This window comes from Schistocerca piceifrons, chromosome 1, assembly GCF_021461385.2.
Source record: "Schistocerca piceifrons isolate TAMUIC-IGC-003096 chromosome 1, iqSchPice1.1, whole genome shotgun sequence".
In the NCBI taxonomy this organism is placed as follows: domain Eukaryota; kingdom Metazoa; phylum Arthropoda; class Insecta; order Orthoptera; family Acrididae; genus Schistocerca; species Schistocerca piceifrons.
The window spans coordinates 40,645,334-40,659,662 of NC_060138.1; the positions used below are offsets into that span (position 1 = coordinate 40,645,334).

At 43.1% G+C, this 14,329-nt stretch overlaps 1 protein-coding gene across 1 annotated transcript; it reads left to right on the top strand.

Moving 5' to 3' along the window:
- Nucleotides 1–450: 450 nt before the first annotated feature.
- LOC124775435 (translation initiation factor IF-2-like) lies at nt 451–1,326 on the top strand. The gene has a single exon (XM_047250302.1). It carries the CDS (start codon nt 451–453, stop codon nt 1,324–1,326), a length of 876 nt encoding a protein of 291 aa, XP_047106258.1.
- Nucleotides 1,327–14,329: the final 13,003 nt, after the last annotated feature.

Genomic DNA, 14,329 nt, shown 5'->3' on the forward strand with positions numbered 1-14,329 from the left:
TGCAGAAGGTGATTGGAAAAAAATTTGTCTAGCGAAGAGATATGTAGCACTTGTCTCTTCCACGAGGTGCGTCATTTGGTGACCTCACACGTTCAACATTTGTCATCCACTTTTGGGCTACTTCTCAACATTTGTGGCCCCCTGTGTCTCACGTTGTATGACTTGGTCTGATGTCACATACGTCGCTTTGCGTTTTATTTTTTATTTTTTTTTTTTTTAACGTTAGTAAGAATCACCCTCTACAGGTCAAGTTGTGTTTCACGCGAGTGGCTGTGCCCGCATTTACTTTCGAGCGCAAAATAGGCGACATGCGGACGCCGGCTGTATGGTTCTTTCGGTCGTGCTGGTGCAGCGATCTGGAAGCTCCACCATCTGTTTTCTCCGAATGCCACGACTGTTGTAAGACTAACCTCTCCGCGTGTGTGCTGTGTGCCCGCAGCGGCCGCGGTGATGCCGGTGCGAGCGGTCGAGGCGACGCAGAGGCGACCAGCTGAGGCGGCGCAGAGGCCGCGGGCGGAGAGACCGGGGTCGGAGACGGCGCAGCAGAGGCCGGAGGCGGAGACGGCGCAGAGGCCGGGGGCGGAGACGGCGCAGCAGAGGCCGGTGGCGGAGAGGGCGCAGCAGAGGCCGGGGGCGGAGAGGGCGCAGCAGAGGCCGGGGGCGGAGACGGCGCAGAGGCCGGGGGCGGAGGCGGCGCAGAGGCCGGGGGCGGAGAGGGCGCAGCAGAGGCCGGAGGCGGAGAGGGCGCAGAGGCCGGGGGCGGAGAGGGCGCAGCAGAGGCCGGAGGCGGAGAGGGCGCAGAGGCCGGGGGCAGAGAGGGCGCAGCAGAGGCCGGGGGCGGAGACGGCGCAGAGGCCGGGGGCGGAGACGGCGCAGCAGAGGCCGGAGGCGGAGAGGGCGCAGAGGCCGGGGGCGGAGAGGGCGCAGCAGAGGCCGGGGGCGGAGACGGCGCAGAGGCCGGGGGCGGAGAGGGCGCAGCAGAGGCCGGGGGGGGAGAGGGCGCCACGGCAGAGACCGGGGGCGGAGGGGGCGCAGAGGAGGGGGGCAGAGAGGGTGCAGAGGCCGGGGGTGGAGGGGGCGCCGCGGCGGTCCCGCCCCCGCAGCCCCGCGGCGCGCAGCGCGGCCCTGCAGGCGGAGCGGCAGCGCCTGCACAGGGAGGTCGTCACCCGCTGCTGGGAGCGCTGGATCGACGCCACCTTACTGGGCGCCCAAGACTGCGAGCAGCTGATCCTCGGCTGGCTCCAGGAGTACGAAGACTTCGAGGGCTTCTTCATGCGGAACCTCGCGCCCCAGGACAGCACCGGCTCGCCCCCGCGCCAGACCTGACGGAGGGAGGACGCCCCAAACGTCCGTGGGACGTCCAGCGAGGCAGTGGTGCGCCTACAGCTGAAAGCGACGACCGCCAGCAGAACGCGAACGGCGGCGGGAACGGGTGGCCGATAGCGGCCTCTGAGTCACTGTGTGCTGCTTACTTGAGTGTATTATTATTGTTTTGTTTCGCACTGAAGACAAGTGCAGAAAATAAAGTGCACACCGTTTTAACAAATTCTGTTTTCATTGCAAGCTCCTGCCACGAGTCAACTTCCATAGAACTCTTCTGCGTTTTAGACTGCACCACGATGAAATATGATGCAGCAACATTTCGGCCACTGTTGCAAGTGCCCCCCCTTGTGGGGAGGGGGGGGGGGTGTAGTAAACTTTGAAATGCCGGTCTAAAACTCAGAAGGAATCTGCGGACATCTCCTCGCTTTCTTAATCTGGCATGTTCGTTCCAGAGTCCAGTGTTCATTTATTAACAGGTCACTTTCACGAAAAACACACACTATTAAAAAAATGCACCAAATTCATACTTCTGGAGATACGGCAATGAAATTTTGTACTGTGCTTTACATAATAGGAGCTAATTTTCTTTAATGGAATTTAAAAATTCTATTTTCAAAAAAAGTATATATATCTTTCCTCAGAAATTATTCGAGATATTTCTACAAAATTATCTCTCTTTAATTTCTTTGCATATTGTAACCTTCTCACATGGGCTTTCTGGAATATATCGAACAGAAGAACTGTAATATTTTAAACATTATTCTGCAAGTACAATACAAAATTCGTGCAAAATTCCAAGCACTTTGGCCCATATCTCAACTTACACCCAGAATTTCAAAATTTGCTCTCTATACAACATTTATTGGGTTTATAGAAATAAGGGTACAAAATTGCAAAATTCAAGACTTCATAGACTGTGGTAATAAGATACATAAACTATAAAAGACATAATTTTCAGGAGAAGCAAAATGGTTTATTTCTGTGTCACCTCTTCAGAAGGCCCTAGATTTGTACTGTGGGTCCTCTTTGCCTTCAAGACTTTTCTTCAGGTTCCTTTCCTTTACCAAGTCTTCAACTGACTTTTCCGTTGCAAAGAGGCGCCGTAAATCTTTTTCTCAAAATGTCTCGAGTGACATTTCTATTCTTGCAACCCATTATCTCTAACGCTTTCATCCTCCCTACGTTCTCATCACTGAATACGATAATCTAACACTTACGTAAATCTCCGTCTGTACCATAAGGCAAAAGAAGATGCAGGATGCGACAGTTTCTCATGTATCTCATAGTTTATGACGTCATATCCTCTGAACTATGCTACGTAGAGGCTCTTACTCCCACAGTAGTCAGACAGTAAAGGATGTGTGAACCAAGTTTGGTTAAAATCGTTCCAGTGGTGTAGGGGGAAATCTGGAACACACACACACACACACACACACACACACACACACATTATGGATGTTAGAGAGTAGTCTTTACAACCATGTATTGGTTACTTGTTTCCTTCATTGCCAGATCTGTCCACAGAAAAATATTTTGTTTTACATCAGTATATTCAACTTGGCTTAATTAATTACTCAGTAATATTTACGCGCGATGTTATTTCGAACAAACTGAGAAACGAAAGAAATATTGTCTTTCACCTCTAATTTCTGTTTGAATGTCACAATACGAAAGCGCGATTAAACTTTTTAGTGCACTAGCTTTGTCTGTCTGTTTGTATTTCAGGTGTCCAGTTGTATGTGGAATGACCACTTCGTAATTTGCGTCATTATCTTTGTAAAATTACGACTCGGATAAAATCACATGCCTACCACTATCCCACAGCCATTTCCACCTATCAGAGTTGATATGAACCAAGATTAAACAATAAGTTGCCAAGAGTACTAACAAATCATACGGACGACCGCTTCGTAGGCTGCTCTGCTGTCTAGCAGACCTTTGTGCGTCACATTAATCTGACCTTTCATCGCGACGGCGTTCCTGTATGTAGTAGATGGTAACGTCATGTATTCTTAAAATTTCATTACCATAATGTGTTCGCCCTATTCCAGTAACAATAAAATTTCCCACACGCCAAAATCCAGGTTTCAGAAAATCCGTCTCTGTAACCAGTCTGAATATAGTCTTAATAATTTGTTGCCGTAAATAAAACAAATGAAAACTTAGTGCATCTCTTTCAGAATAGACAGATGCCAGTCCCATATTTATACGTTGAACAGTACGTGAGTTTGAGTGAGTTGAATGAAATGTAATATTGATTACATGTGTATTCCCTATGGAATGTGGTAACATGAATTCACGCCTCCAAATGCTCCCGCCAAAATGTGAATCTAAAAGTAGCTCGGAACAGACAATAGTTTGTTTCCAACTTTGCTTCTGACATGAATTGGGGAACCTATATGTCACCCCATGGGAACAATTTGCCACAGAAAATCATGGACACTTTTTAAACTTTCTCTCAAATTTATTTTCGCTTTTGCTTTCGGTCGGTAGTCAACAAATGTGATTCCCATATCCACAAACCTTCAGCACAAAATGTTCCACAAATGTTCAGCACTCCCTCTTCCGATACGCCTATGGTGTCAGCAATTTCATACACCTTTAACTGCCAATCATCCAAATATCTCCCAGGGAAAAGAGAATAGAATAAGTAGGTACAGTAAAACTACAGTGTTAAAAGAGAAAGAAACTGTTCTGATACCAACTACCAAATAGTCATTGCAACGCGGTGCACAAACACCATTGCTATCTTATTGCACAATGCCTTAAGTACCTGCAGTATAGAAATGGGGGTAGAAACACATATAAAGTACGGTACCGACACCGTAACTTACTTGGCAAAGATAGTGTATCAATAACAATCCAAGAACTGTGGACAAAACGAAAGCCAAAAAATCTAAATCATTGATGCCAGACTTAAATCGACCCGCATACAGCATGAAAATACCCGTGTCAATTACTTGAAACAGGAGATCCAAACTGAAGATAATGAAGGTGAGATATCTCATAATAGCAAACTGCAAGTGCTTGCAAACAGGCAGGCATTGTCAAGAACTTGCAAATAAACTAAAAGTTAAGACTAATGTGAATTCGTTTTGTATAGTGAAACTTGGGTCTCACTTGATGTCTGCAGAAGTTAGGAAAATACAGGACAAAGACTTGGCCATGCTTCTTTGAAGCACAAACGACGTCTACAAAAATGAAACAGCTAGAGATTCGCGCGACATCAAACAATGCTCCAACGGTCGCAGTTTCGAATCCTGCCTCGGGCATGGATGTGTGTGATGTCCTTAGGTTAGTTAGGTTTAAGTAGTTCTAAGTTCTAGGGCACTAATGACCATAGATGTTAAGTCCCATAGTGCTCAGAGCCATTTGAACCAAACAATGCTCGTAGCCGGTAACAGTGGATATCCCACATCGCCACCAACTTGTGGGACAGTCATGTGTTAACGCAGAAGCACAATTTACCAACAATCAGTTTGCCAAAGTCTGTAGACGTTTATGAAATGTGAAACACATCGACGTAAGAAAACTAACACAGGACGTAGACTCCACATATAACATGGACTACATCTGAACGGCTTGGGAAAGAATACCTAGTGAACTTGACAATCATGGTACTGGTAGTAAAGAAAACACCAAAATATTAAAACAAAAAAACAGTAGCAAATTCATTAGCTCCTACAGGAACAACAGCACTGGTAAGAGGCAGACGCAGTAACACCAGCGTCAGCTCCAACAAAAAGTGCAGCAGCAGCGGAAACTGCACAAAAGGCGAGGAGTCAGCAGAAGCAGCAGTGGACAGCAAAGTGAACGGTTAGAAAACTATACATTCTCATTATCCTAAAGAATTTTTAGCCTAAGGCCAGGGAGACGTGAAGTCTTCAAGGTAAGCAAAGCTCATTGTTGCTGAGGTGTCCACAAAAATACAAATCCATAAGACATATAGTGCAACAGCTAACAGTGGAACTGCAGACTACACGTACCGTACCTCACTTATCTACATTACGGCACAGAACATTGGTGTACAGAACCTGAAATAACATGTATACAGTAGTTCTAAATTCCTATGATCTACCATGCCATTACAGTAGAATCACTATGAGAGGTGGAGAGTCAGGTGTACAACTTTCTGGAAAGAAGAGATTATGCATAACGTTAGAGAGAACATTATTTCATTCAAGGGAGGGAAAACATTATGGCAGAGACATCAGCTATAGACACATGAAAACAAGATATGGTGCAGAGATTAACTATATTATTATTCTCCCAGTGGTGACACTGATATGTTCATTGCAAAATTAATCCAGCTAATCTAGACAGTTCCTTATCTCAAGGGCAAAATTCTCATTTGAGGAGATTTAACTTCAACACAGTGAACTCGGATAAGTTCTGCAATACATTCCTCACCATTATGTACAGCTATAGTGTATAACCACAGCTGATTAACACTGCCACAGGGATAACCAAGTGACAATCACTGATCGTATGTGAATTGACATAAAAAATGAGTTCTGTAGATAACATTGCGTTTTCAGATCATATCTACAGAAAATTAAACTAGAACCCTCAAATGAAGAGCAAGTTTCTCTAAACCAAAGAGAGTTGAGTTTGCCATACAGACCTACATCTACGTCTACATCAGACTCCGCAAGACACCTAATGGTGTGTGGCGGAGGGTATTTCCGGTACCGCTATCTGATCCCTCCAACCCTGTTCCATTCGCGAATAGTGCGTGGGAACAATGATTATCGGTAAGGCTCTGTGTCGGCTCTAATTTCTCGAACGAATTTTCTCCTCGTGGGCAATACGCGAGCTGTATATGGGGTGAAGAAGTATGTTGTCCGACTCCTCCTGAAAAGTGCTGTCCGAAATTTCAACGGTAAATCTCTCCGTGTTGCACAACGCCTCTCTTGTAACGTCTGCTAGTGGAGTTTAGCATCTCCGCAACGCTCTCTCGCCAGCTAAGCGCCGAAAAGCGCCGCTCTATCAGTTCTACCTGATAGGGATCCCAGACAGATGAATAATACTCAAGAATCGGACGAATAAGCCCCTTATAAGCCATTTCTTTCACAGATGAGTTAAATTTCCTTACGAGTCTTCCGATGGATCTGAGTCTGGTGTCTGGTATTCCCACTATCTGTTTTATATGGCCATTCCACTTAATGTCGCTCTGGATAGTTACCCGTGGATACTTAACGGCAGACGCTGTCTCCAGCTTTTTGTCATCAATCATGTAGCTGTACAGTAGCGGATTTCTTTTCCTATGTATGCTCAATATGTTACATTTATTTATATCCAGGGTCAACTGCCAGAGCCTGCACCACTCATCAATTCTCTACAGGTCGTTCTGCAACTTGTTATTATCTTCCAGCGTTGCTACTTTGGTATAGACAACTGCATCATCTGCGAATAGCCTTAAAGGGCATCCGATGCTCTCTACTAGATCATTTATATATATTGTACACAGAAACGCTGAAAGGTCTCTGTTGGATTCCTTTCATGTTTGATTTCTTAAATCTGTTGTCATTTATGGAATAAATTCCTCTTCTAAATTTACTGTGGCGTTTCTGACTATCTGGGAGGAGACTGAGTAGTGGAACGTGTTACTTTTACACATAAACAAGAACGATCTGTCACACTACTACACTTTAAAACACACTTTATATGTAATTCATGTCACACAGTCTCATACGGAACCTACATCCGCTTTCTTTTATATACTGTATATGATAAGATACTGTCATCCCCCTTCCCTTCTGTGTGAGAGGATGAATGAGCAAATGTATTTCTAGTTGCATGCTTGAGGGTAGCAGACAAGCCTGTCTGCTAGAGAACAGTAGGACCAACGTCGGAACAGGTAGCTACGCTTTCTAAAAGCAAAGAGGTTTCTATCCTTAGTATGGTCCTGTCCGTCCATTGTCACGTTGGTATAGGAAGCTGCCCCTCTGGCCACTTCCGTTTGTATTTGTGAGCCATCCCTCACGAAGGGACCAGTCAGTCTGTCCGTGGAGAGCGTCTGAAGTGGTAAGATCTCCGGCTAAGCGCGTGTCTGCTAAGTCCGTAGGACAATGGATTTCTTAAGTTCAGCCTAACTGAAAATTTAATCACCTTTATTTCAGGTTTAGCTCTAAAATATCTAATGTTATCTTAAATTGCAACGCAGTGTAATTCGCGTGTGAAGTTCAGATTATTTTCCGGTAGTTGCTTTGTCACTACTTTGTGAGTAAAGTGGAACCACGTGTTGATCAGTAACTCTAACTAAGATCATCAATCTTAAATGCGAATGTGCGTGAGATTATAACGTCTCGTCTTGACAATATTTTTCAATATAGCAACTTTTCTTTATGTTCAACCCACGTGGGGTGTACTTTGTGAAACCAGTATCACGTGCTTATACAATTGTTTGACCCATCAGGTTAATAGTAAGACGATAGTAACCAGTTCGAGGTTTTTCTTTTGTAAATTGCTTTTCGATCTAATTTATTTTAATTATCAAAACTATTGTGGAGTTACACTCTTTGTGTAAACCAAGTTGACCACGTGAAGCATGTGGTGTATTCATCAAAGTAGCCCTCAGCTATTCTTTTCGGGAAGATTTCACACAGAGTTAGTATGAATGTAGTATACCAGTGTGTGGTAATTACATGACGGACAGGATTGTGCTACGAATGTAACTTCTTTGGGTGAAAATTGAATCGGTTGGTTGTGGTTAATTTCCTCTTGCATATGTTTCAACGTTCTTTGTGTGTTATTTTATGAATGCAGTGTTGTATGTAGTCTCCCAATCTTGGCTCCCTATTTGATGTGTTCCGTAAGATTACAAACTCACATTTTCACAGTCCTAAATAAGGCACCAGCTTAGTTAATGGTTCAAATGGCTCTGAGCACTATGGGACTCAACATCTTAGGTCATAAGTCCCCTAGAACGTAGAACTACTTAAACCTACCTAACCTAAGGACATCACACACACCCATGCCCGAGGCAGGATTCGAACCTGCGACCGTAGCAGTCCCGCGGTTCCGGACTGCAGCGCCAGAACCGCTAGACCACCGCGGCCGGCCCAGCTTAGTTAGGACTCACGTTTAATATGCTGAAATTTCAATGATCAATGGTAAAATAAATTTCCAAATATAAACTGATTTATTTCTTTTTATTTAAATTCTCTTTTTTATATATATATCACCGGTTGTCGTATGACTATTAAAAGATTATAATTAATGTTAGTCTGGTTGGTAATTCGGTAAGCTAGACTGGATGCCTGGTGAAATAGTTGCTCAGTAATGCAAGGTTAACTTCCCCAGACAGCTCACAGCTTTTAAACCGCTTTTATTGTCTATCAGTACCGCTTAGATAGCAAATTAAAGTAACAACGTTACAACGGTCCTATCACACTTCCCTGTGGTACTCCGGATATTACCTTTACATTGTCCGCCCCCGGTAGCTGAGTGGTCAGCGCGATAGAATGTCAGTCCTATAGGGCCGGGTTCGATTTCCGACTGGGTCGGAGATTTTCTCCACCCAGGGACTGGGTGTTGTGTTGTCCTAATCATCATCATTTCAAACCCCTCGACGCGCAAGTCGCCGAAGTGGTGTCAAATCGAAAGACTTGCACCCTGCGAACGGTCTACCCGACGGGAGGCTCTGGTCACACGCCTTTTATTTATTTACCTTTACATTTGTCGATTTAGTTCCGTTAAGAGGGTCGTGTTGAGTTCTATCTGCAAGAGAATCTTGAATCCAATCGCAGGTGTGCTCCGATACTCCGTAAGCTCGTATTATTATTATTATTATTATTATTTATTAAACGGTAGTGCGTGACTGTGTCAAATGCCTTACTGAAATCGAGGAACAAGGCATCAACCAGAGTGCCGATGTCCACTGCGCTCTGGATCTCATGGAGAAACAGAGCGAGCTGAGTCTCTCAGGTTCTCTGTTTGCGGAATCCATGTTGATTTTTATAGGTGATGTGTTCATTTTAAAAAACGTCATAATTCTTTAGCATAAAGCATGTTCCATAATTCTACCACAGACTGACATCAACGATATAGGTCTATAATTATGTGGATCTGTCTTACGGACTTTCTTAAAAACGGGCGACCTTTCTTGCTCAAGCGATCTACGGTAAATTACTGCTAGAAGGAAAGCAAGTTCTTTCACATAATCTTTATAGAATCTTGTAGGTAGTCATCTGGTCCTGAGGCCTTTCCGCTACTAAGCGATTGTAGTTTCTTTTCAATTTCGCGATCAGTTATCTCAATATCTGCCATTTCTATGTTCCTACGACGATTGAAAGGAAGGACAGTGTTACGATTTTCTGCTGTGAAACAACTTCGGGAGACCGAATTCAGTATTTCGGCCTTCTCTCTGTTATCTTCCGTTTCAGTGCCGGTGTGGTCGCTGATAGAATGTATAGATGATTTTGACCCACTTACTCATTTTACATACGACCAAAATCTCTTAGGGTTTTTACTCAGGTCGGTTGACAACGTCTTAATTTCAAAATCATTGAACGCTTCTCTCATTGCTCTCCTTAAGCTCATTTTAGCTTCGTTCAGCTTTTGTTTCTCAGCTAGGTTTTTACTTCTCTTAAATCTGAGATGAAGTGCGCTTTTCTAACGCGCCTGTTAAGGGGACTTAGAAGGGAAAAAGCTTTTTTTCACATTTTCGGATTATTATCTAGTTATAAAATTTGCCATTTTCCGAATAAAATGATATATAAACTCTGCTAATTTCGCAGTAATAAGGTTTTCATGCCTCTAGTATTTAAAGGAAATATACTCTTCTTCTTCTGTCTCAGATGGCACATTATCAACAGCTTCTTTTTACTCTGCTGATACGCATCCATCTACTGTTGTTTCGGGTAACTCTACTTGCCCAGCATTAAAGGTCTCATGAACTTGGGAAACCTTCAAAGCGACACCCGGAATGGCATCTCTATTCAAGGGAAAAATTCCAGTTTTAGAAAAACCCGTTCTTGATGGTGGCTGGAGTTATAGTTTCGTCCGTGGACTTCTTGAACAGATGGTAAAAATCCGTCCTTGTTGGCTTGTAATCACAAGTTTTCATAAAGTCTCTCACATTCCTTTTCCAAGCCATTTTAGAGGACCAACCATGGACATATCATACGGCTGTAAGATCTGAGTGGTGTGTGATGGAAAGGTAACAAATATAATGCGATTTTCTTGTCTGAATCTTATAGCTTCTGGAGGGACATGGCTAGAATGTGAGTGCATCAATAGCAGAACACGACGAGCGGGAGGAATGTGGTGAATTAGGTGCTTCAAGAACTCCAAGAAAATTTCCGCAGCCATTTTTTGACACTGCTACCTGGCTCAGTGCAGGAGCATTTTCCTTCAAGCTATGGGTGACACGAATCCCCTTGAAAATACGAGTATACACAGGAGGCGCTGCTTATCCCTCGGCACTGGCAGCAGTCACAGCTGCTGTGGTCTCCGCCGCCCCCCCCCCCCCCCCCCCCGCCCCTTTTCAGCAGTTGTCTGCTGGTGGACACGCCTCGCTCCTTTCGGTGAAACAATTTTGCTCGGCTTATTCACCATCGAAAATCCCGTTTCATCTAGATCGTCATAAAAATCGTTTAAATTAGGACGATTCGAAGCTGCGGCCTTGTGATATGATAGATTTCCTGGCTGACGTTAACTTAAGCCATGCCGTTTCTCAAATGAACTCCACCAGTCCCATCCTGCCTTGTCTCTTTCTTCCCCAAATGGGTTGCCTTGAGGTCCCTTTGATGCTAATTTCTGAGCGTAATGATGCATATCATTCGCCGACAATCCGAAACTCAGTTCTTGCATTTCAATTGCATACTTCACCAATTTAGCTTCCTCTTCCTTAGTTAAAAAGAAGGGGCGCCCCTTTTCCAGGAGAGCACAGTCCGCATGTTCGGCGCAAACTCTTAGTCTATTCTTTAGCGTACTGTAAGGTATGCCAACATCTTTACTGGATCTATAAACTGACCAGCCATCCATCAACACCCTTCGTAGAGCTTCTTCCAAATCCTTTCTGCTGTACTGTTCTCAATATTTGGCTCTAGGTTTAGACATCTGTAACAAATTAAATCAATAAATACCTTAAGCCTTCGTTCACGAATGTCAGTATTGTATTCAAATCATGAAAGCACTTTAACTCGGCATAACAACACGTAAAATACATTCTTTTATTTGATTCGCGAGCTTCTCGTACTTCTTTACGCGCCCGCCAGCGGCACCAAAACATTAAGAAATTCAGTACCGGCAAAAGTGAATTACGAGCGACCTATTAGTGTCAAAATGGTGAACAAGACCTTAAATTAAACAGAGAACTGTGAACAATCCATCAATAAAAGTCTTACAATTCAGATTACATCGGCATTATCGACAAAAAACCAGAAAGCTGTCACCGAACACCTGCTATACTGAAAATATTCTCCACTACACTAGAAAAAGTTCTACTACAGTCACAAGAATGCGCTCCGGTAGTTGTATTCTCTACCGTACATTGCTGATAGGTGACGCCATCTGTGGTACAATGTTCGTACTTAAAACCAGCTCGTACAATTTTGCAATGAAATGCTATGTATGGTACTGCGATATAAGCCGTACTGCGAAATTTGCCGAGTTTGTCCTATATATATCACTTATAAATTAACATGGGAACTATTTTATTTTATTTTTTAAATATAATCTACACCGGTTGAAAATGTTAAAATTTTTACGTGCATTACTTCAAGATCCAACAAAATCGGTAATTTTTTGTACAGAATGCTGTGGATTGGTGTGTGATGTCCAGAAGAGGACGGCCACCAAGTTGATGACGTTGAAACAAAGTTTGAGAGACAAGAAACTTTCTGATGGTAAAACCATAAGAGGTAGGCTGACAGACAAAAATGGTTGATGAACTACAGCAGTGTTATGGGATGTCCATTAGAATTAATACTGAGGATTTGATGAAAATGAAGCGGTCAGTATGGGCTGCCTTCTTCCACAGGCTGTCTACTGATGAAAAACCAGTACACAGTCTTTGCACTCCTCGACCTGATTCATGGTGCAATTACCGCAATGCCCAGTACTCAAACAGTTCATACAGTCATAAACATTCCATCCCAGCAGCATTCATGGATATCATAAAACCTATTTACAGAAACCTGGCAAATCTTGAATTACTGAAGAAGTGTCTGCATGGTTAGACTCAAAATCTCAGTGAGTCCTTCAATAATCTTATATGGACTCGCTTACCAAAAAATATTTTTGTTGGAATTATGACACTAATGTGGGGGTCAGAGATGCTATTATTCCTTTTAGCGATGGCAACATTAGTAGGGTGAAAGTGCCTCAGCATATGGAAATTAAACCGGAAATTTATGGTAAGGGACCAAACTGCTGAGGTCATCGGTCCCAAGGCTTACAAATTACTTAATCTAACTTAAACTAACTTACAGTAAGGACAACACACACACACACACACACACACACACACACACACACATGCCCAATGGAGGACTCGAACCTGCGACGGGGGGAACCGTGGAAATTAATCCTGGAGCAAACTGCATCAGAGAACTTGAACGGATGGACAAGTTTCGCATTGATAAGGCAGAGTATGCAGCCCAGTTGACCACTCAGGAGTCCAGACAGAAGAAAAGAAGAAAAAACTTGGAAAAAGATCAAGAGGATGATATACAGTATGGTGCAGGGTGCTTCTGAGTGACTAAAAATAAAAAAAATAAGCACATATTAAGTGAGTTACAGTCTTTTGAAACTTTATAAGCCGTTCCTGGAAATTTACATTTTCTGTTGCATTTTTCCCTAAATCTCAGAAGCCACCTCGCGTAGAGTTTTCAAATTTTCAGGGAGTATATTGAACTAAAAGGACATAATTTTATGCGCAATTAAAATTATTTAGGACAACATGCAAAAAATTACACAAAATTTTAACCATGTAATTAAAAAATTGTATTTCCGAAAGCAGTGGCTGAAATGCAATTATTGTAATTCTATAGACTCAGAACGTACAGTTTAATATCCTGAAAAAGTTTCATGTCAACGGCTACAGTGGTTACTGAAATACAGGGAAGCCAAGTCATTAAATTTAACGTTGTCGGGATAGGGCGTTCCAGCTCCTCTTAAACCATGGTGGATCTTTCACATCCATTAAAACATTAGTCGGAACATATTTGTCTGGGGCATATTAACCGATGCCTTTGAATTTTTTCTGTTTGTTCTCCACATCTTCGTCCTCATAACAGTGTATTTGATGCTGACTGCTGAGATACTCTGAAATTTTTATCCTGTCACCCTTGTCGAACAAATATACCTTACTAACTTTCTTAATTAGGATTTTAGAGATTTAGGAACCAGGTTTTAAATTGTAAGACATTTCCAGGGGCAGATGTGGACTCTGACCACAATCTATTGGTTATGACCTGTAGATTAAAACTGAAGAAACTGCAAAAAGGTGGGAATTTAAGGAGATGGGACCTGGATAAACTAAAAGAACCAGAGGTTGTACAGAGATTCAGGGAGAGCATAAGGGAGCAATTGACAGGAATGGGGGAAATAAATACAGTAGAAGAAGAATGGGTAGCTTTGAGGGATGAAGTAGTGAAGGCAGCAGAGGATCAAGTAGGTAAAAAGACGAGGGCTAGTAGAAATCCTTGGGTAACAGAAGAAATATTGAATTTAATTGATGAAAGGAGAAAATATAAAAATGCAGTAAGTGAAACAGGCAAAAAGGAATACAAACGTCTCAAAAATGAGATCGACAGGAAGTGCAAAATGGCTAAGCAGGGATGGCTAGAGGACAAATGTAAGGATGTAGAGGCCTATCTCACTAGGGGTAAGATAGATACCGCCTACAGGAAAATTAAAGAGACCTTTGGAGATAAGAGAACCACTTGTATGAATATCAAGAGCTCAGATGGAAACCCAGTTCTAAGCAAAGAAGGGAAAGCAGAAAGGTGGAAGGAGTATATGGAGGGTCTATACAAGGGCGATGTACTTGAGGACA